Source organism: Prionailurus bengalensis, chromosome D3, assembly GCF_016509475.1.
Source record: "Prionailurus bengalensis isolate Pbe53 chromosome D3, Fcat_Pben_1.1_paternal_pri, whole genome shotgun sequence".
Lineage (NCBI taxonomy): Eukaryota > Metazoa > Chordata > Mammalia > Carnivora > Felidae > Prionailurus > Prionailurus bengalensis.
The window spans coordinates 27756626-27780073 of NC_057356.1; the positions used below are offsets into that span (position 1 = coordinate 27756626).

Consider the following 23448-nt stretch of genomic DNA (forward strand, 5'->3'; position numbering starts at 1 on the left):
TTAAAAAAAAATATTTTTAATGAACTTATAAAAAAGAACACCTTCCTCAGAATTTGAGAAGCCCTTACTACAAATATCCATTTTATCATATTTACCCAAGAAAGTTCACAAGTAGTTTTAAGTAGTTCTTAATACAAAGAACGACATAACTTTTACAGACAGTCTCAAAGTTTCATTCTCACCATGGATCTCCAGTCAGGGTAGAGCTGACGAACTCCCGTATACACTTATTATGCACATTCTTTACCACTCACTGCAAGACACGGGACAAAAATCTCTGACAAAAATAACACCTTTCCCCCTGTTTGCACAAAGACAAGCTAGTTTCCCCTTTTATAAAATATGAACAAAACAAAATCACCTAGAGCTTGGGTGACTAAATCCGTAAGCATAACCTGCACTAGTGAGGAGGGTGGGGTGTGGACACTGCACTGGGACCACAGCTCCAAACAGGGCAGGATCACAACACTCACCTCAAGCTCTTCACTGTCTTTGGGCTTTTCCTCAGAGGTCTGTTTGACAAAGTCAGGGATAAGGATCTCCAGCGTAGCTCGGGCTATGAAAAGAAAAACCCCAAGGGTGAGGGCTCAGGCCCAGCTTGCTTCCTAACTCCAGAGCAAGCTACATGCTGACTCCTGTGTAGGGCCAGAGTACCCACGGCTCAGAGGAAAGCAAGGGCCCTGGGGAACAGCAAATAGCACTTCACAGGCAGGGAGAGCAGAGGACGGGAGGTTCACATCCTAAACAAAGGAGGCTGCGGGACAAGCGTTAAGACTGTGGGCAGCCTTGTAAGCCACACCAAGCTGTGTGTACTCTTGCCCTGAGGTACTTGTAGCAGGCCAGGCAGCGAGGCCTGAGGAGTGAGCAGGCTGCTGAGTGTGGCAGGGAAAAGCAGAGCGATTGGACAGATACTTTGGAGAAAGCATCTGCAGGATGGAGCAGAGGGATGACTCAATGCTGAGCACAGGTTTCTGCGTGAGCAGGGCTGCCACTCACCACTGGGGTGGGGAAGTGGGGGGTGCTGCAGAACAGGGGAGGGGCAAATGTCTGACCCTGTAGAGTTGTAGGTGCTGGCAAGACATCCGAGTGAGGTATCAAGAGAGCAGCTGGGGTCTGGGCAGAGAAGTGGATCCTTGCACATGGGGAGAGCAGAGCCCCACTGCCAGGACGTTTCCACTCCCACAATGAGCCCCACTCTGCTGGTTATGTGCCCCATGACCTTAGCAGCACCAGTGTGTTGAGCTGAAAAAGGCTTTTGTCAGTTCTCTGCCTAAAATGGACAGCAGGCCTTGAGGGAGAACCCGTGACCAAAGGATAGAAAGTAACGTATTCTCCCAATCATCCTCAGCATACATCACCAAAGAAAGCAACTCCAAAGGAAATTCTGAGTCACGTGAGCAAAAGCACTTTCACCACCCTCGAGACCTGGTGAGAATGTGATAAACCAACATGCTTCATGCTTTGGAGGACACAACAGAGAAACCTCAAGAATGGAATTGTGGGCGCCAGTGTCTGGGTACACCCAACATGTACCATGCAATGTGCTCTACTCCCAAGAAGAGGTCAAGTAATCCTAATGGTGAGGCAGAACGGTTTCCATTTTAACCAGAAACATAGGCCTTCCCAGGGATCTGACAGGCTATGTTCAATGAATGGCGGTTTGAAGGACTCAGGAAATCGTCCTCGCACATGTCAAAACCACTCAAGGAGAATGCTGACTGCATATGTTTCCACCTGTTTGTCATCTCCTAAGATGCCCACGTTTTGCTCAGTTTAAATACAAACCCGCTCTAGTATGCGTGCTAGGCACAGCCTAGTCAGCTCTGTGAGTGGTGGGGACAAGGTTGGAGGATTCTGGCCCAGCCTCCACCGAGCAGAGGTCTGCATTTTCTACTTTTATTTCTCACACTTTGCTTCCTCTACTTGAGTCTTTTCCAAAGAGCACATACTTTTAAAAAACCAAGGTAGATGATTACATAAATAAAATGGATTTGCTCTACCCCCAGCCCTCCCCAGCTAAGGGGAGAGGCAGACACAGTAGGTAACATGGGTCTCTGACACCCAAATAGGCACATTACCAGCTTTATTCTTCGCAAGTTTTTTGCTGCTTGCAGTTCCGGATCCATAGGTCACACCATCAATGGTCACCGAGGCACCAAAAGGCTCACTTGGGTTCTCTTAAAATTAAAATTATTGCTTTAGAAACACTTGCCAAGACATTAAAAGCATGCACGCACGTATACATACAATCTGCTGGCACCAAAAGACAAGGCAGGGTCAGGGATGCTGCTGGAGGGCAGAGATAGGGGCTCCCGAGGCATGGAGACAGGGCCAAGGGTTGGTCAGCAGGCAAAGAGCATGCCAGGAAAATTTTGGGAAATGGGAGACTACGGGTTCGTAAGCTGGAGGGGAAACAGAAGGCCAGAGGCCAAGCCGGGATAGGGATCAATGTCTATGAAAGATGGACAGAGGGCTGTGAGCAGCGGAGACACACAGATGCAGTTAAGTCAAAGAAACAACATGAAAAATAATGCGTGACTCCTGGGTTCAGACTTCCAAGAAAAGGACAAACTGGTTTTCACAAAGGTGTGATGAGGATGGCCACAGGAAACAGCTGGTGGGAAATGCAGGCCTAAGGCCACTCCATCCACCTGGGGGCAGATGGAAACACAGCAAGGGAGGCCTTCCTTGGAGGAAGGAATGAACGGAAGGCGGGGGTGGAGGGAGCATGGATAACGGAAGGGGAAGCAGAAGCACTGGCCCTCAGAAGGGGCACACTACTGTGAAAATGACCTGCCCACCTGCAGTGCCCTTCTCCCTGCCCTGCCTTTTCACTCCTATCCCAAAGAGTGGGGCTAATGTCAGTTCCCGCCTCCCAACCATGACCCCAGCAAGGTGTAGGATTCTTCGGGGCTGAGATGGGGGAGGTCAAACTTACCACATTCAAAGAAATTATAAACAGGGCGGACCTTGAGAACTCGCTGCATGTACTCGTGCAGGATGCAGACCTCGGACTTCCCGTTGGGGTTAATGACAAACTCTGTGACAAGAAGGCCTATCTCAGCAACAGCATGAGGACCTGCCGCAAGCTAGCACTTGGGACCTGGCACCATCAAGTTAGCGACTCACTCACAATTAGGGGCTCACCACCATGAACACAGTGCACCTCTGCATTCATAGGGTAAACATAAGCTTTGAAGTAAACGCAATTCACACACAAAGCATATGTTCTAAGACCATCAAGTGAAAAACAACAGTATAATCAATCTGCCAATGATAAAATTTACAAGCCCCAACTCACCTTTCTTTGTGGGTGCATCCTGCACAGACAGAGTGATGAGTTTTTGATTGGCTGGCAAGATGGGCCTCTCAGACTCTGCCTGTTTCCGTTTCATTTCTCGGTTAAACTGCCGCCGCTCAGCCCAAGTCCTGAATTTCTTCACAGTGACTTGCTCAAAGTCAAAACGCTTTTCCAAGTAGCTCCGAAATTCCTCAAGATCTGTGCGGATTTACCAGAGAACAAAATTGCTAATTTCCAACATAAAAGTCATGTTTTCTTTGCCCACTGAGTAGGGCAGCAACGGGCTGCCCATCAAACAGGTCCCACCACACCATCCCCACTCTTTCACTTTTCCTTTCTTTTAAATTTTTTTTTTTTCAACATTTATTTATTTTTGGGACAGAGAGAGACAGAGCATGAACGGGGGAGGGGCAGAGAGAGAGGGAGACACAGAATCGGAAACAGGCTCCAGGCTCTGAGCTATCAGCCCAGAGCCTGATGCGGGGCTCGAACTCACGGACCGCGAGATCGTGACCTGGCTGAAGTCGGACGCTTAACCGACTGCGCCACCCAGGCGCCCCTCACTTTTCCTTTCAAAGAGCAAAGAAAGCAAAGGATCAGGTCCCTTCACTCTGGCAGCTCCTCAAATTACTCAAGTTACAAACCTCTAGGATGCTCTTTTAGTTTATTTGGAACAAGAACAATAAGAAAAAAGGAGAAAAAGAAAAAGTTTTAAAAACAAACAAAAAATCAGATGGCCTTCAAGCCTTTTTTCCCTGTATCAAAACAGGTAACACAGCAGCCAAAGCGCTATGCACCCAGTGCACACCTTGCCCTCTCCCCTCTGGCACCCTGGCCGCAAGCACATTCAGCAACACAAGCAGGTGGCTTGGGCCTTGACACTGGTCATGCCTCGCCCCACACAGTCCCTGCCCATCCCCACTGTTCACCACCCACCCCACTCAGTGAAGTTCCCAGGGGCCTCCTGCTTTTACTGTTGCACCCACTACCCCTCTCCCTCCCAGGACATCCTAGAGAATCACGTCAGCCTAACTGGTTTCTTTTTTTTTTTTTAATTTTTTTTTTTTTCAACGTTTATTTTTGGGACAGAGAGAGACAGAGCATGAACGGGGGAGGGGCAGAGAGAGAGGGAGACACAGAATCGGAAACAGGCTCCAGGCTCTGAGCCATCAGCCCAGAGCCCGACGCGGGGCTCGAACTCACAGACCGCGAGATCGTGACCTGGCTGAAGTCGGACGCTTAACCGACTGCACCACCCAGGCGCCCCCCTAACTGGTTTCTTACTCAAGTGTAAGCCCTGAGGCAGGGACTGTCATGGCTCATGGCCAGCCCAAAGAGTAGTGCTGGTAGAAGCGGAGGGAGGAGTTCCATGTGTGAAGACTGAGGAATATACGGTTAAAACACAAAGCTGTGAAACAACGTACCTGCACCTACTTAATTATGCACCAAAACCACATATTTCTTTACATGTGAATGCAGGGAAGTGAGTCTGCCAACAAGTACAAGTGGTCAACCTCTCCCATGGGAATGAAATTAGAAATGAAAGGCAGGTGTTTTCAAAAAAAACAGGAACACATTCAGGTGTTATGTGTGCCTAAAAGATAGTATGAAAAATAAAACCTCTATGATAAAGGCTGAAAGCAAAAGCTCCCTTCAGCTAGGTCCTGAGAAAAGCTCCAGCACCCGGACAGAAGACAGGGGAGGCTGACGTGGATAAGGAGACAGCAGGCAGGCAGGTGTGGGGAGAACGCAGTCTGTCCACTGGGGAAGCTGGGGGCTAGTGACACACCCTGCCTTTCCCCAGACACCTCTCTCCACAGAGGCCACCCCTCTCTGAGACACCCTCCCCTTCTTCAGCAGTGGTGCTCCCCTGACCCCAGCTCTTCTAGGCTCCTCATACATAAGAGTTACAAGACAGGCTGGGCAGCAATACTGACAATATCCAAACAGCAATTACCAAAAATCCTCAAAAACACAAAGTCCTCCTTGAAATGAGATTCAGCAGGTGGGCTGAAACAGATCTGCCACCACTATAGAGACAAACTAAGAGTTGAATGAGGAAGCCTAGGGGCGCCTAAGTGGCTCAGTCCGTTGAACAGCCAACTTTGGCTCAGGTCATTATCTCTCAGTTCATGAGTTCGAGCCCGCGTCAGGCTCTACGCTGACAGCTCAGGGCCTGGAGCCTCCTTCGGATTCTATGTCTCCTTCTCTCTCTCCCTCTTCCCCATTCTCACTTTGTCTCTCTCTCTCTCTCTCAAAAATAAACATTAAAAAAAAAAAAAAAGAAACTGAATGGGGAGGCCTAGGCTAAAAAACACAAAAAAAGAAGAGAAACACCAACACAGCCAAAAACAATAGTGGGACTGAAGCAGGAAATGTCCACAGAATAGTGGTCATCCCCCAGTGCTGAGTCCATGGATTGATGAAGCTCACTCTGAGCCCATCAAGGTAAATCAAAACAATGCCAGGAGAGCACATCCTGCTGAAAAACCAGAATTTCAGGAAAGGTCACAAAAGTGACTGGAGAAAAAGGCCGATCTGCACTGACTGTAGCCACCTCTGTGGCAGCACTGGCCATATGGGGCCTGCAGACCAGGTGGGTTCTAAGATCAGGGAGACGCACCTTTCTAGCCACATAAGAGTGGACACAGGTCCCCAGAAGCCCCTTTCTCACAAACATAACTAGGAACAAGTGGCCTTCAGCAGTAGGAATGTAATTGAAGGGAAGGCGTGGAATATAGCCACATCCCTGCAGATGGGTCCCAACCAACAAGGAAGGAAGGAAACTTACCAACTGATTCATCCTTGCACACCTCGACCTTTGCCTTCACCTGCCCCAGGGCCCCAGGGGCAGCCTCAGCCCCCAGCGGGTCCTTCTCATCAGGGGGCCCTGAGTCAGCTCCCATGGAGTCAGGCTCTTCCAGGGGGAACTCCAGCTCCGCAGATCGGCTCAGCGGCTTGACAGGGGACACTTCCCCACTGGGGGCAAGCTCACTGTTTTGCTCTCTTTCCTCATTATCCTTCATTTTCTTATAATGCAGACAGGGAATGCTACTCAGAGGAGGATCATGTTTCTGCGGATAGTGAAATTGCAACACAGATTACAAGGATGACCCCAAAGGTCTGAACATCCGATGCCTTCCACCTGCCTCTGCTTGGCTACGATGCAAGTGCAACATGTGTGTGTTCAGTCTGCAAACTTACAAGACTAAATTCATGACTGATGCATCCCCTACCCGTATGCTTCCCGTTCCCAGGAAGTACGGCCTGGACCAGGTGACCACCCGAGACTCTCTGTGTAGGTACACGGGGACTCCAGAGTTATGGAATGTCATGATCCATCCATCAGGCAACGGTTCCGTAGGAGGACGGCCACGACCTACATAAAGACAAGAACATCCCACAATCACTTCAAAAACTCTCCGAGTTATGGAAGTCTTCAAAATTACAAGCAGATGAGAACAGTAAAGCCAACCAAGTATTGAAAAAAACCTCTAAGAACTAGGAGAGTAGGGGAGTACCCTGCCCTCCTCAGAGCCTGTCCCAGCCCCATCTGCTGCTCAGCACCTCCTATGCATGAAACTCTGCTCTCAATGTTGTGTTTACATAGCTCTAACCCATAGAACCTAAGTACCTCCTCAACACAGGAAGCTGTCCACCTTGTTCACTGCTGTACTCTTAGACCTAGAACAGCATGTGGTGCATGAAGGAGCCTGGGATGAGATTCTATAAGACACAAGCCATAGCCTCAGCTGCTGCCTGCACAGCTGTGGGCATCAAGGGCATTAATTCCTCACTGCCTGCCTTGGCTGTGGCCAGAGGCACCCCAGGGACTGGGTTAGCTTTGCTAATAAATTACATGTCTGTCGACCACTGCTCCCTGTGACTGGATAACATGCCTTCATTGTACCTAAGCTGCATGCTCTCACTAGCATGTGAAACACAATTCATAAATTTCTAAATCAGTTCTTGCTAAAGCATGTAAACATGCAGTCATAGAAAAAGACTCAAGACTTGTTACCCACTTGACATCTGCCACTGACAGGCCTGGTTACTGGGAAAAGCACAAAGATTCAACGGAAACTTAATTATCTTACAGGTACTGGGTGCAAGTAAGAAATTTAGAAACAAAAGGAAAAAAGCAAATGAAATCTAAAAAATATACATACAATAAAATGGCACCAGGGACTCTCATGGTAAAGGGAGTGGTATCCCAGTGCCAGGTCCCCACCCGGCAGTGCTAACCCCTGACCTGATACTAGAACATGGCAATACATGGCACTACTGGCAGGTGCACCTGGATCACTCATCTGCGACAACCAGCAGTCATAAAGTTGGCCCAGCCATCTGAAGAGCTCACATGCAGCTCACACGCCCCCTGTGAGCATGAGGCCCATGCTGCAGCTCCTGGGAGGCTGCACTATGGGGCAGGCTGCCAGGTGGGTGAGGTGGAGAAGGCTGCAGAGAGAAAGGTACAGGACTGCCCAGTGCAGGCAGGCCAAGTGGCATGCCTGCAGTCACAGGCATATTGTGAACCTGTGGGCCACTCAGGATGAACAGGACTTTCTCTGCTCAGATTGCTGAAACCACAGAAAGAGTACAAAGCAAATCTCCGGAGGCACCGAAGTAAAGACTGCCCCCACACCCCTTCTTCCCAGAAGCTGAGGCCCTAGGCTTATCCCCATCTACAGCTGATAAACCCAACACCCATCCTGTTCCAACCACTAGCTAACCCAGGCAGACACATGCCAGCAGCCAGCACTGCTGACACGTCCACTCTGTAGTCAGAGACAGGACACCACCGACCCCTCAATTTCCTCCCATCACACCAGGCCACTTTCTGCAACCCGGCCCCCAGCCTAAGGTCTCAACTGTGTGCCCAAGTCCCCATGCATCTGTTCAGCCCCTTTCCACTGCCTAATCTCCACCTGGACACTCACAGGTACCTCCAGGCCAGGAAAGCTAGAAACTGACACCGACTTCTCTTATACCTATACCACACTGGCAAAGCAGCAGCACAAGCATGTCACTGGGTGCCTCCCAACTCCCTCCACCACCCCCAAAAACCAAGTGCGGCTTCGGAATACCTTTGCCTCTACTGAATCCAGAACCCAGACTGCAACCATCCCCTGCCGTGGTGCTGTACCTGCCTCTGGCCTCAGCCTCCACACCCTCTAGTTGCCTATCTTGTCATCTCCCAGCATGCAACATTCCCTCCTCCTCACCCCATCAGAAGTGCCCTCCCCATTCCTCTCCACAACACCAGCCGCTCTGTGGTGTGTATCCACAGCAGACACCCCAACCTGCCCCTGGGTTGTCATGCATCTGTTACATCCTTGTGTCTTATCTGTTTCCCCTTCATCAGACATGGCCATCCTCCATCAAATAAGTGCCCACTGCCCAGACCACCACCTGGCACCCGAGGGCTCTCAAACCTACACTTCTGCTGTCCCACAAACACACTACTTTCTAACCTGCTGACTTACTTTTTAGCACTGTTTTAATCTTGGTCATCATTGGCTGCACACTTGTCTCTCCATCAGACGGATGGTCACTGTCTCCTCCATATTTCTCTTCCATTCGCCTCTTTTTGGGAGCACAAAGGCCCTCTTCCAGCAGAGCATCGACATCGTTGTCAAAATCATCCTGCAAAACATGCTGTTCAGACACCATGGCCCCCGGAGCCCGCGTTCCTGTACCGTAGGCAAATTTAACAGCATTAGTGAGAACAGACACAGAAATGAGGCACTCTCAAGTGGGGCCTCGGTATGCCTTTATGTTGCGTGATCATCTGAAAAACAAACAGGATGAAACTGACAACTGCAACCAACATGCTTGATGCTTGATACAGGTACACATCCCACCAGGAAGTGCTTCTCAGCAGCACCTTCCAACTCAGGTTGCATAGAGTACAAGGTCGACTGCTCAGCCAAACCTTTGGAAAACTTAAAAACCTGGACTTCTTACGGCTTTTTCTTTTCCACATTAACGTCATTCCACCTCATACGGGTTTTTGTTTTTGTTTTTTCCTCTGCAACATCAGCTTTCAAAAGATGCTGCAGTTCCCAACACCTCTCTTTGGGTTTTGCTAAGAGTGCTCCAAAGGAGGGGTCGCCGACATACCTCATAGGAGAAGTTCAAGGCCTCTTCATCCACTCTGTCTCTCTGCACGATTGCTTTAGCCGTGAACCCGCCTGCTCCTTCTTCATCTAGCTCCAAATTGTCAGTAAAATCTTCTAACTCATCGAGCACTGCGTACTCCACTCTCTTTTCCTGATCCAGCTCATTCTCCTCATCCTTCTTATCAGCACTCTCACCCCCTACGCCTACCCCGTTCCCAACACTCCCGCCAAAAGGACAAGCATGCACGTCTCCACTGACAGGGCTAAGGGCCAGACCGCAATCTGCGCGAGCGTCGCGCTCCACTCCTGTGTACAGCACCTTCCTGTCCTTACTCCTGCAGCTCTCGGTAAAGCTCACGCTAATCTTTACATCCTTAAGCAACTTAAGGTCAGGGGAGAACTTCCGGACCGCAGGTGCGTGCCGGGCGGTGCGCGGGCTGTGGCCACTACAGTTCGGGTCTATGAGGAGGCGGGCCTTAGAGTAGGATCCTTTGGAGAGAAGAGAAGCTCCGTAGAAGTTGAGCGGGTCCTCAGCAGGGGATTCGGCCTGTCCATCACCACCAGAGCCAACGTCCATTACCTCTGCATCACTGGACGTTTGCAGGGGAGGTGGTGGAGACTGTTCACGGGGCAGCGCTTGGAGGGGGCAAGCTCGGTTCTCCATCACTGCTTCTCCTGCGGGCTCACGCGGGAGAGGAGAGGGACTCTCATATGTCTCCATAGTAAAAGTGGTTAAGACTATTTTAAAAGACCAGAGTTTTAAAAAACCTTACATAAATCTATACAGCTAACATGCACAAGTCCGTTGAGACCCGGGTACCGTCCTGCCCGCACTGCACACGCTGGCGGCTTAGTCAAGCTGGCCACATTGCTCTTTTCATTAATGTAGACAGCTTTTAGAACCACTGCCTCAATTATTGGAAATCACAATGCACTCAGCTTAAATGACTGACGACTAAGCGAGTCTGTCTTCATGCCAAAGTGGCACCTTTCTTCTTCCACCTGCAAAGAGATTTAAAAACATCGTCACAAAATGACAGAAACCTTCTGCTTCACTGGCACTGAGAACCAAGTGCTATTAACAGTGTAGTAAAGAACTTAAAATACTACTGCCTTAGAGAACCTTCTAGGTTTCGAAACAAATTAGCTCTATGCTTTTCCTTCAAAACCTAAATTATAATTTAAGTCCAAAGTTAAATATATTAATTGTCCACTGTAATTCCTACTTCAGAAGCACAAAAACAGTATTATCTTAACACTCAAAAGATTTTAAAAAACTAGGCTAAACTTCACCGCAGCATTCCCCTAACTCAGTTTATTAGGTAAGCAAGCTCGCGGTGCAAGGCTGCCCTTTCCAGAATACACATAAGGTGTGTGGCCTCCCTCTGGCCATCAGAGCGACATGGATCCACTCACCTGCTAGGGCTGGGTCAGTCAGAGGGCGAGTGCGAGACCCTCAGCTCAACTCTGCGGCACTAGGGCCTCAGAGATACGGCCAGGCGCTCTGCTACCCAGGGACCCCAGGGCTCTCCTGGGCCCACAAGGTGGCACGTGGACCGGGACAGTGATGCAGCGTGCTGAGGTCGCCAGAGGTGGCATGGTTCTGTTCCCAGTAGAGGAGGGGGTGGTGGCTGTGGGGAAGGGAACCTGGCCAGGGTCGGTCGGGGGAGCCTCAGGAGACAGCTGGAGCCAAGGCACAGGAAGTCCTGGGTGCCATCTGGGGCCTGGCTCCATCCTGGGGGCAATAAGGAGCCACCAAGGGTCAAGTGATTCACACACCACAACTCAGTCCCTATTTGAAAAAGGGGACTGACTGCTGTGCCAGGCCCAGTGCCTATGCCCAAGGTATACAAGGCAGTCCTCCAAGCCAGAGGACAAAGGTGTGAAAGAGGCTCTGCTGACAGGGCTGGAGCCCTCAAGAACAGTGAAGACACAGAACTGACCACACTGCTGACCGTGCAGAGGTGGAGAGCAGAGACAAGAGGGAACTGAAGGTGAATGAGGCTTCTCCCCTGGAGGGTCCCCCGTGTTCCAGTATTCAGGCAGAAGCCTGCAGAGGAGAATGGACGGAGCCTCCAGGCAGACCTGTCCAACAGGTCTGAGGCGGCAGCTCTGCAACTGTGACTGGCCCAGAAACAGAAGGCCAGACAGAACACATCAGCGAGGTGGTAGTTGCCAAAATCACAGGAGAGAGGCTGCCCAGAGAAGCAACATAGACCAAGAAGAGGGTTGAGGATGCCACTCTGGGAAGCTTCCCTTCAGAGAAAGGACAACAAAACGGATGACATGAAAAGGCAGGTCAGAGGGACAATCCAAAAACCGAGAGGTCCGTGGGAGGGCCAGACATCAAAGCAGGAGAAGCACGTGCAGACGCAAATGTGTATGCACACACACTCCCACGCCATGCTGACACACACACGCATGAACATGCCATGCATATGGGTGCAGATATGCACATGCATGCCCATGCCCACCCAGGGCAGCTTGACTGGCTGCACAGATAGAACAGAAGACAGCAGACATCACACATTTAAGAAGTTTACAGTGAAGGACTAGAGCATGGTGGTTGTAGTTTCAAGGTGATGCAAAGTAAAAACCAGAGATTTGTTTAGATTTAATTAATTCATTCAATCAATATTCACTGGCCATCTACTCTAAGGGATGTACTACCACGAACAAGAAACAAGGTCCCCACCGCCTGGATGCAGTTGGAAGGGCCATGACCACTGAGCTGTCACTCTTGTTTTCCTAGATTCTAAGATGTCCTTACATTTCTGAATTCAATGGAAATTTAATGATACTTCCCCCAAAGGTGTATCTGTTAAAGGTGCTAAAGATCAAGGGAATACAGCATGTGGATAACAAGACACAGACCTGCGGTAAACGCTAAGGTGGCTACAACCGAACAGGCAGGAGGAGCACCAAGTGTAATAAGGCCAGTCTCCTGGCAACCAACAAAGATCATTTCAGAGAAGGACAGACAGGTCAGCATGTTCAGTACTACAGAACACAGATCAAGAACCAATCTGTGCTTCTAGGGGCTGAAAATGGCAGGGGGAGGGGGGTTGAAAACAATGGGTGGTACAGGACGAGGACACCTGCCACCATGTTATAAGGCCAAGCAGCTGCCAGGATCAAAGCACAAAGCAAAGATGATAATAACCCTGGAAGAGGTACAGAAGGTGGAGTCAGAGAGCTGTAGAGAAAGAGACCGTTCTTTCTCCCTGAGAGATCAGGAAAGCCTGCCCAGCCCTTGGTGGGGGGGGGAGGGGGCGGGCAGCAGCTCAAGGTTCAGAGCTCACAATGGAGCTGTCTTGGGTAAGTTCCTTACTTTCCTCTAGTAAGCTTGTTCTCTCAACAAGTGTTTGCTGAATGCTTTCCATGTGGCACATGTAACCATTCTAGATGCTAAAGACACAATGGACAAAATCTCTGCCCCACAGAGCTCACATTTTAGCAGGAGAGATGGACAAACAACCAAGAAAAGGTGAGAAGTATTCCAGAGAAAACAAAGCAAGGAGTTGGGGGAGGGGAAGCAGTTTCAGAAAGGGCAGACTAAAGGCTGCACAGCCAGAGTCCATCTGTAGGCAGAAGAGAGTGAACTAGGTGGGTGGGAGGAGGGGATGTTCCAGGTAACAGAGAAGAACAAAGGCCCTGGGGCAGAAGTGCAGGTAAAAGCAGTGTGCTGAAGGGTGAAGTGAGACAAGAACTGTAGCCCTTATCTTGAGAGATGGGCTACTGGACAGGAGGGTCCAAGCAGTGAGGTCACATGATCCAAGGACAGCAGTGGCGGCCAACCCTCAGCCAGGCCCTGTTCTAAGAGTGTTAGGCATTCTCACAAAGCACGGAGAGAGGTTAAAGACAGAAAGGTTAAGCAACTTGCTCAAGGTCACACAGCTAGAAAGTAGTGAAGCTGCTTTACCACCCAGGCTAGGTGGCTCCCCTCCTCACTTCCTTGGTTTTACACTATCTTACAGTTTAAAAGTACCATTCTGTGTCCAGAAAAACTACCATGGGCGAGTAGAGGGAAGAGCAAGGGTGAGAGCAAAGAGAAGAACTAAGAGGCTCACCAGGCAGTTCAGAGTAGCATGATAAGCTGGAGGTGTTAAGAAATGGTCCTGAGTGTTGCACGGAAGCCTAAGAGAGGACTCCAGGTGACTCTAAACTCAAGAACAAAGCTGTCATGCATTGAGGAGATGAAGGCAGCATGAGAAATGTTGTGGGGTGGGTGAAGATCAGGGTTTGGTTTTTGGACGTGGCTACTTGACATCAAAGTAATACATGGAGACATGGAAGAGGCAGCAGCTCAGAAGGGAGGCCTGGGCTGGAGAAGGCAATGGGAGATGTCAGGAAGAGGGCATTAAAGCCAGGAACCTGGATGAGACCACCAAAAAGGGGAGGGCAACTACTATGAGGGACCAAGACCAGGCAAACCAGTGAAATTCAGGCTTCCTACCCCCAAGGTCATGGTCAGATTATAAAATCATCCCCAGGAAGTGCCCTACAGAGTGCCTGGCCGTAAAGGGGCTCAAAGAGTGACTCCTGCCATCGGCCCCACTACTGCTTCAGCTGACTGAACACATGGACGTAAACCTTGCTTGCCAAGTGGACTGTGAGCCATCAGGAGACTCGCAGCAGGCTCCCCTGGATCCCTGGCACATAGGGTAAAACCAACAGGCTTGGATAACACCCTTCACTGAAGTCCACTTGCTGGGGTGGCCATCAAGGCAGCAGCTGTGATGTACAATGCTGGGGCTGCTGCCTTTCGGTCAAGCCTCTCACACTGCAGCCTCCCGCCCAACCCAGCAGCAGTATGACCTCATCCATTCCTTTTGTCATCCTCTAACAGACCTCACATCCTGTACTCACAGGCGCACCGCTGACTGGCCATTCACTCTCTTTGGTGAGTGACAGCCTGCGGCAGGGTTTGGGCCAGTCTGCCAAAAGCCCCGTGACTGGGAGTCCAGTCTGCGGCCAGGAAACAGAGGGTCTCCACCTGGTGGTTGTCCTCACAGTCACCAGCCCTAGCCTGGACTGCCGTGCATCAGATAACAAGGTACATGCAAGCATGCAGAACAGCAAATCAAATTCCTACCATGAGCAACCCAAGTCCATCGAATGATACTTGACAGGTATCACTATCAACAGGTTGCCCCGCTCCGTTTATTTTTACCACGACCATTGTTACAACACAACCACAATCCGTCCATCTACGTGACACTCAATCCATGAGCATTTGGTGGAGAAAAAGACTTGGGCGACTTTTCAGATTTCCCAAACTGTTACACCCGGCAGGGTCCTGGGCGAACACTACTCTTGTTCATACCTTTCCCGCCTGAAAGCGACGCTACACCTTCGGGCCCACAGGGCAAGGGGCCTCTTTTCATTCGGGCTGTTTACCCGCGCGGGAGAGCGACCGGAGTCGGCGTCACCTGGGCCTGGGGCCCGCCCCCCCTCCACCCCCAACGGCGGGACCTTCGCCTCGCGTTCTGGGGCCCGCGGCCATGATGCTTCACAAAGGCTGGGACTCCGCGTGGCTGCCCCGCCTCGCGCCCTCCCGCCCCGCCCCGCCTCGCTGCCCGGGCCCTTAGCCCTCGGCCCGAGAAGGAGGGAGGGGAAGGGCGCGCCCTCGCGCAGGCCGCAGCGCCCGCCCCGACCCCGCGGGGCGCCCCTCGCGCCCCGCACCTACCTCCAGCACCCGCGGCCTGCCCGAGCTGCCCGCAGCCCGACCAAAGCAGGGAGACCCTCACGGCCTGGCCGCTACCGCCACGGATACCGCTATCTAGAAAGGCCGCCCAAGCTCTCTCCGGTCGGCGGGACCCGCCTGCCGCGCGGGGCGAGCAGAGGGAGGGCCTTGGCGGCTCGCGGCCAATCCCTGCGCGCGGCCACCCCGCATTGGGGGTACCGCCGAGCGGGCTGCGGAGGCTGCCAATCGGCGAAGCGCAGCGCTAGCGGCCACGGCGCTAGGCCCAATAGCGCGGCCGCGTGGGCGGAACCAGGCGCTCAGGCCCCGGCCGCGCTAACGGTCGCCTCCTGGGCGGGGCTCGCCGTGCGGAGGGCGGCGGCCGCGAGGAGTGCCGGGAACGGGGAGCGCGGGGAATGCCGGGAACAGGAGAGCGCGGGAAGCGCAGGGAATGCCGGGGGAAGGAGGAGCACAGAGGATGCCGGGAACGGGAGAGCGCGGGAAGCGCCGGGAGCACAGGGCGCCTAGCTGCTTTAGATCCTGCGGAGGAAAACATTGGAAAAAAAAAAATGGGGGTGCCTGGGTGGCTGAGTCGGTTAAGCCTCTGACTTCAGCTCAGGTCATGATCTCACGGTTCGTGGGTTCGAGCCTCGCGTGGACCTCTATGCTGACAGCTCTGAGCCTGGACCCCGCTTAGGATTCTGTCTGTCTGTCTCTCTCTCTCTCTCTCTCTCTCTCTCTCTCTCTGCTGACAGCTCTGAGCCTGGACCCCGCTTAGGATTCTGTCTCTCTCTCTCTCTCTCTCTCTCTCTCTCTCTCTCTGCCCTTCCCCCGCTTTCACTCTGTTTCTCTCAAAGATAAATAGACGTTAAAATTTTTTTGTTAGATAATGCGGACGACACAGTACACAGACCGGCATTACACGTCTCCAATTAAAACCATTAAACATAATCGTTAGGAAAAAAAAAACAAAAACAGACATATGCTAAACTGTCCGGCATTTTTCCACTCGGTAATAACACACACCGTTTCAGAAACTTAAGAAAAGGGAGGGTATGAGTAAAATGGGAGAAGAGACAGTTTATCCTTAGACCAGAATTCCAGTGAATAAATGGAAATAGAACATCTCCCTTTTGGCAGCCTGCACAAACCTGCAGACAAAAGCCATGGATGCTAAAAATAGCGGGCAAAAGTGTGAGAACTGGCACGGACTTTTTTTGTTGTTTTACGGAGCTGCAAAGTTTCTCCCCGAGACACTAATTTCAAAGGTAAAATAGTAACTGCAGTGGAGAAAAACCTGAGACACCACCTAGCCAAATGAAAGAGATCACCAGCAAATGTATACACTTCCAAACATAAAATTTACATTTTAAAGATGTACCTTCTAAGGGCTCCTGGGTAGCCCAGTCTGTTAAGTCCGACTTCAGCTTAGGATTTCAGCTCAGGTCATGATCTCATGGTTCGTGGGTTCAAGCCCCAGGTAGGGCTCTCTGCTGAGAGCTCAGAGCCTGGAGCCTGCCTCGGATTCTGTCTCCCTCTCTCTCTGCCCCTCCCCCACTTGCATTTTCTCTCTCTCTCTCTCTCTCTCTCTGTCTCTCAAAAACAAATAAAACATTTTTTAAAATGTACCTTCTGTGGTATACTAATGAAACCTCAATAAAAATAAAGACAAAAGTCAGCACCAGCAAAGGGACATATTGTGGGCCTCTTGAAGGGACATGCATGACTGACTTGTGGGTATTTCTACCCAAAAGACAAAACCTGAATGAAGAAAGATCAGACCCAAATGAGGTACATTCTACAAAAAAATTGGCAGGTGCTTTTCACGTGTCAAGATCATTCAAGTCAAAGATACGCTGAGAAGCTGTCTTCGATTACAGGAGACACAACTAAGTGTGATGTGGGATCATGACCCTGTATTGGAACCTGACTCAGGAAAGGGATATAAGTGGAACAACCGGTAAAATTCAAATAAGATCTGGGGCACCCGGGTGGCTCAGTCTGTTGAGCAGTTGACTCTTGATTTCAGCTCAGGTCATGATCCCAGGGTGGATCCTGCTTAAGATTCTCTTCCTCTCCCTCTGCCCTCTCTCTCTCTCTCTCTCTCTCTCTCTCTCTCTCTCTCTCTTTCTCTCTCTCTCCTCTCTCTCAAATTAAAAACAAAAAAAATTCGGGGCGCCTGGGTGGCTCAGTCGGTTAAGCATCCGACTTCGGCTCAGGTCATGATCTCACGGTCTGTGAGTTCGAGCCCCGCATCGGGCTCTGTGCTGACAGCTCGGAGCCTGGAGCCTGTTTCAGATTCTGTGTCTCCCTCTCTCTGACCCTCCCCCATTCATGCTCTGTCTCTCTGTCTCAAAAATAAATAAACGTTAAAAAAAAATTTTTTTTTAAAAACAAAAAAATTCAAAGTAGGTGGTAGCTGGTGGTATTATATCAACACTAATTTCCTGGTCGTAATCATATTACTAGAGCTAGTGATAGGGTGTTAATAGTTGGGGGACTGGGGTGAAGGACACTGGAATATTTTGTTCTGTTTTTTCAAGGTTTTAGTTAAGTTGAAATCATTTCAAAATGAAAATATTTTAAAAGGTAGGGAAAGGGGCACCTGACTGGCTCAGTCAGAAGAGCATGTGACTCTTGATCTCAGGGTTGTGAGTTCAAGCCCCATGTGGGATGTAGAGATTACTAAAAAATAAACTTGAAAAACAAAAACAAAAAGGTGGTGAGAGAGAGTATTGCAGGTGAGGAAGCTAGAGGCCTACCCAGGCTCATCCGTCCCTTCCTACCCCTTTTCTGTTCACCTGGCTGCTCCAGTGGTTAGCACAAGCTACTTCACAATAAAATGTGAACGAGCCCCATGAGGTTCTGGCTCCTGGACTTGGCCAAGGGAGGCCAGCTTCCCTGTGGCTGGGCAAGCTGCTGGCCCCGGCCCAGTGGTCAGAGCTCATAGGAACCATTGGCATGGCACCATCCAGCCTTAGCAACCTCTCCACACTTTGTCATTTGCTTGGCAAGTTGCCTCAGCCTTGAGACCTCAGACACACTACAGCTGGCTTCCCACAGTCTCCATCTGACTCCATCCTCAGATGGATGCCTAGAAGCTGGAACTCTAGCCCAAGCTGTGGGAGGAAACTTTTCTCTCTGGGTTCCTGTTTCCACCTGAGCCCAACTCACCCATGAGCCAGGTATCTCCTAAAGAGCCTAGATGATGCTATCTGCTGGCAGATGAGACCAAAAAACCAGGTGTTGGTGGGGGGCAGAGGAGGGGTTGTGGGGGGAGGGAGAGGGATGGGAGGGTGTCTCTGCAGGTAGAAGGCCAGCAGCTCAGACCTGCCAAGACAAGCCCCAAGGCCAAGCTGCATTCCTGGACTGGTCTTGTTTACTTACAGATTTGGCTTCCATATTGGTCAGCTCCACACCTCAGACTCCATGCCAACATACCTCAACTGGCTGTTCAGAGCTAGAGAGCAGAAGCAGCTCATCTAGGAAGGGGCATCTGAAGAGGCAGTGAATTCCCCATCCATCTGGGAAAAGAGGACCCATACAGGGGACTCAGGGATCTGATGCATCTGGTGATGAGCAGAGAGGACTAGCTAAGCTATGCCAAGGTCAGGTCCAAGTCTTCCGTGTGGCATGTCAAAAGCACTTCTAGAAGGGATAGTTTCCTAGGGTCCCTTCTAACTGCAAAAGGGTCTCACTTCAAGGCCTAAATGAATGGCAGTTTGGGAAGTGCCAGCAATGTCATACTTGGCTCAAATGTCTACTTGGCCTGAGCATGAGGATACAGTGATGGGCAAAAGAGGAAAGGCCTTGCCTTCCTGGAGCTCTCATTCTGACAGGGAGGCATTCAAGAAATAATCAAGCAAAATGTATAGCATGTTACAGTGCTAACCACTATAGAAAATAGAGCAGGGACCAAGGCAAGGCAGATTGCAACTTTAGATGGGATGCCTCCCAAGACTTTACCAAAGAGTTGCACGATGTGAGGGAGAGTGTGGTTTGGATATAGGGGCAGAAGAGTTCTTCAACCAGAAGGGACAGCAAGTGCAAAGGCCCCGGGGCAGGAGCTGTGCAGAAAGCATGGCCAAGGGTAGGGGCAGGGGCAAGGGCAAGGTAAGTGAGGTGATGGGGGTGGTGCAGGGCAGCAGATGAGACCAACATGGGAGGGCCATGGCCCAAGGGAAGACACCCCAGGATGTACCTTGTCCTCATCCTGCTCCTTCCTGGCCTCATGACTCTGCCTTCCCACCTGCCAGGGGACTGACACACTATTATGGTATCTCCCCAAGCTTCAATTTCCTCATCTGTAGAGCGAAGGTCACAATTGTATTAGTTTGCTAGAGTGCCATAACAAAGTACCACAAATGAGTGGCTTAAACCACAGAAATTTATTGTCTCACAGTTCTGGAGGCCAGAAGTCTGAGATTAAGGTGTCAGCAGGGCCACGCTCCCTTGGAAGGCACCAGGGAAGGATCTGTTCCAGGTCTCTCTCAGCTTCTGGTAGTTTCTTAGCATGACACAGCATAGCTCGTCTTTATAGGCCATTCTGCCTGCATGCATGCCTGTCCCTGTGTCCAAATTTTCCCTTTTTGATACGGACATCAGTCATAATGGATTAGGGCCCACCCTAATGACTTCATTTTATCTTGATTACTTCTGTAAAGACCCTAATAAAGGTCACATTCTGAGGCACGGGCACTAGGACACCAACAGATCTTTCAGGGGGCACACAACTCAACCCATAATGATAGAACTACATCTTGGGCTGCCCTATCTTCAGAGGGCTCAGGCCCTTGGGGAGCTCAGGACAGGCTGAGGGCAGGAGTATCCCATGCAGGCCCTGTCCTTGGGTAGAGGCAAACAACTAGGAAAGTCTTCAGATGGCTTTGCACCAGCCCAGTGGTGCCCCATGAGGGCCGACACGCCTGGCCAGGGTGAGTGCTGGTGTGGAGCACTGGTCCATGATGTGGCATGGCCCACTGAGGCAGACGAAGGGCATCAGGAGTACCCAGGCTAGGAGCCTAGCTCAGTACGGCTCAACCAGCAAACGTGGGACTTGGGGCCAGTTTACCCCTGGGCCTGCAGGCATGGGCTATGCTGCTGCTGGGGATCCCATTCAAACTTGACCATGCTCAGACACTTTTCCTCTGAGTTCAAAATGAGCCAAGGAGGACATTGGGCCCCTGAGGGGTGCTTGAGATGGTAAGAGGGAAGGGTTGAGGAGGCAAGTAGGACCCAGTGCAGGTCCACACCCTACCCCAAGCTCTCATTGGCTCTGAAAAGGCCAAGTTGGGGGTCAGATGCAAAGGCAATGGAAGTCTGGGTCTCAGCACTGGACACACGTGGGACTCCTTGATGCTCAGCTGGGGCCAGGGACAAGAATTCCCAAGTGCTTGTCCAAAACCAGGATCCTGGGGTTAAGAGACACTCCACTTGTCCTCTTGCCCTGAAACCCACTCCTTCCTACCATCCCCTGGCCTCCACAGTCCACCCCAAGTGCAGGCTTGATCACACTATACTCTCAGGAGGTTCCTCTTCACCCAGATGAGTCCCCGGTTCCTCAGCCCAGCTCAGGAGGCCCTGTATCTGGTACCTACCGTGTCCCATACACACAAGCTCTCTCAGACCCCAGCCTCTGCCCAAGGACAGATGGATGGACAGGTCAACGAACCCTCAGGTTTCCATCATGATGCTCAGGAACCCATGAGCAAAAGAAGAAAGTGGGAAGAGGCTCCTTCTGAAGAAAATGTCTTGGCAGCTCCTGCAGGCCAGGAGAGCAACCCCACTGATCCCCTGCACAGCTGTCCCCCCATCACACAAGGATCTGAAATGCACGGACTCACCACACCTCAGAGTTTTATTATCAAGGTCTCATGTTCAAGGACAGATTCCTATGAAGTCCGACTCCCCAAGGAGAAGGGAAATAGAAAGGGTTGGCTGTGTCCCATCGCTGAGATGGGCCTGCTCAGGACCCATGACCCCAGTGGGCAGGCAAGTAGGTGCCTGAGAGCCTGGCAAAGTGTTTCAGCATACACAGGACCCCTGGTGCATGCAAGACCGCTCCCCTCCCCCACAGGACCACCCCATGCACATAGGAGATCCCCCAGAGCACAAAGGACAACCAACCAGGCGGTGCTTCTGTTATGAAAGCAGGTTCTTCTGGAGTTGTTCTCATTTCTCATTCCAAATGGGGCCTCTCCTCTCTAAGAGCAAGTCTGGTTGTCCAGAAGTGGACTACACCCAGGAGAGGAGCCACTCTTAAACAACAGTCTACTCCTGTTGTTTTGGTCAAAGCAAAGACCCACTAGCCAGAAGCACATGTGGATGTGAGAGGCACACCTCTGCCTGTGTGGCACGCATGTGTGGGTATGCCTGGGAGTGTGTGTGTGTACCTCTCTGTTGCTCATATGTGCATGTGCGTGTGTGTGTGTGACCATGCACCTGCAGGTATGCGTGGAAACATGTGCCTTGAGTATGTGCCTCTGTGCTTGGGCAGGGGGTAGGCCCAGGTACCTTCACACATGCATAGCACACCTGAGCCCCCCTCAGACCTGGCCATGTGACTCTGTCACTCCCACTGGCATGAGGGTGGACCCTGAGCTGGACATGACAACACAGACAGGTCACACAAACACCAGAGGACCCTGGTCCTGGGGGATGCTGGCCAAGTCACAGGCAGTACATGTGATAGTTCCTATCCATACTAGCCCTTGAGGCAGGGCCTTCCTGGAGCCCAGTGGCCACATCCAGGGGGAAGGGTTAGCTCTGCAGCTTGAACTCGTGGGTGCTGGTCTCCCAGCAGGAGGGGTCCTTGTCCAGCATGCTACGTTCTGTGAAGGTCACATGCCCGTCCGCATCCACGAGGATGACTGTGTTGGTTCTGAAAGAGAGCAAGGGGCCCACGTTTAGCCCTCTGCCCTCAGCCTCCTGCCTGCCTGTCAGAGCCCCAAATGAGGCCTCAGTCACCGGGAACTCTCTCCTGTCCTCCTTCCCCACTACCCATCCCAAATGCTCAGTGCACCTTCTCTCCTCCTGCCAGCCCTCCCCAAGGCCATACCTCACTTAGTCAGCACCTGTCTCCCCCTGACAGAGGGCAGGCACCAGGTCCCTGAGCAGCCGAGCACAGGCCAACACCCAGGATGGGCACACACATGCTGAAGACTGGTCCAGCTGCAGCTGGACCCAGCAGCCACACACTCAGCCAGGGAGCAGACCTGGCACTCTGCCTCATGCACACGAGTACACATGAGCAGGAAAATAAGAAAATAAGTCTATGACAGAGGACAAGCTTGAAAAAAACTGATGCCCTGCCACTTGCCAAGGGAAAAGCCTGCCCAATGGAAAGACCACCATTCAAGTCTATAACACTCGAGTGCTGGAGCATCAGTGCTGGACACTGACACCACCCTGACCCTGCCTACCATCCTATCCCCCAGCTAGAGGGCTTGAAGTTGTCGTTTCCTAGAGGATGGACGACTTGGGCTGACCTGAACCCGAACACCAAGCATACTTGCAACATCGCCATGCACTCAGAGTACATGTGACATAACCCTGGCATCACTCAGCACTTGCCACCACCCAAGCACCCCATCCCTGAGTCCTTACGGCTGTGGGCCCCCAAGAGCTTGGCCTATCCATCATAGTCACAGCAAGCTTCCAGCCTGGAAGGAGGCTGGTACCCACGGGGCCTGGTGTAAGCCAAGTCCAGGCAGATGTGGCTGTGCACACGGCTACAGTCGGCCTATAGGCCAGGTGGGCCAGGTGCGCACTCCTGGAGCATCCTGGCTGGTCCAGAAGCCTACCCTCTTCTGTACTTCCCAGGCAGGTCCAAGTATAGCATATGGGCTACCCTGGGCAGAACCACATGGGTGGACTGGGCCTCCCTGACACACACGGAGCCAATCTTCCTCTGCCCAGGAGGGAGAGACAGGGAAGGAACTTGTTGGCACAGGAGACACTGATGCCAACAGCTCCTCCCTCCCAGGCATTCTCTCCTTGCAGCTGAGACTAGTAGTTGCCCTTCCATTAGGTGATGTCCCCAGGCTGAGATGACCTAATAATCCCTGCCCTGGTCACACAGGGAATGTGACAGGCTCAAGGACATAGGGCGAGCGAGGGGAAGTGCTGGGCAGTGGGACCTCTGCGCCCACAGGGATTTGCCAACCCAAGGGTGCCCGTAGCCATCCCAGCTCCCCTATGGCTGTGTAGGGAGCAGGAAACAGCCCAGGAACTATTCTTGCAGCACCCATGGGAGCCAGCAGGCATTTCATGCTAACATTAAGTAATGTGGTATCTGCTGGCCCCACAACCCCCCAAGCTGAAATAGCACCTGCTTTTAGACA

General features: G+C 51.6%; 2 protein-coding genes across 7 annotated transcripts in view; both read right to left on the reverse strand.

Annotated features, from left to right (window-relative positions):
• DGCR8 (DGCR8 microprocessor complex subunit) overlaps positions 1–15395 on the reverse strand; it is a 35429-nt gene extending 20034 nt beyond the window's left edge. The window contains exons 1-9 of one of the 2 annotated variants that reach the window (XM_043559350.1): positions 15113–15395; positions 9425–10425; positions 8788–8947; positions 6538–6680; positions 6093–6375; positions 3302–3499; positions 2939–3040; positions 2079–2177; positions 474–556 (exon numbers count right to left, since the gene is read on the reverse strand). In XM_043559350.1, the coding sequence (XP_043415285.1) occupies positions 474–556; positions 2079–2177; positions 2939–3040; positions 3302–3499; positions 6093–6375; positions 6538–6680; positions 8788–8947; positions 9425–10144 (1788 nt within the window). In that variant the 5' untranslated portion in view covers positions 10145–10425; positions 15113–15395. Of the gene's footprint in view, positions 1–473; positions 557–2078; positions 2178–2938; positions 3041–3301; positions 3500–6092; positions 6376–6537; positions 6681–8787; positions 8948–9424; positions 10426–14749; positions 14870–15112 lie in introns of those variants that run through there. The other variant, XM_043559349.1, reaches the window with a different exon arrangement.
• Positions 15396–20945: 5550 nt separating this feature from the next.
• Positions 20946–23448, reverse strand: part of TANGO2 (transport and golgi organization 2 homolog) — a 36564-nt gene continuing 34061 nt past the window's right edge. For all 5 annotated transcript variants that reach the window (XM_043559362.1, XM_043559360.1, XM_043559359.1 and 2 more), the window contains one exon: positions 20946–21986. In XM_043559362.1, coding sequence (XP_043415297.1) covers positions 21866–21986 — 121 coding nt within the window. In that variant the 3' untranslated portion in view covers positions 20946–21865. The remainder of the gene's footprint in view (positions 21987–23448) is intronic.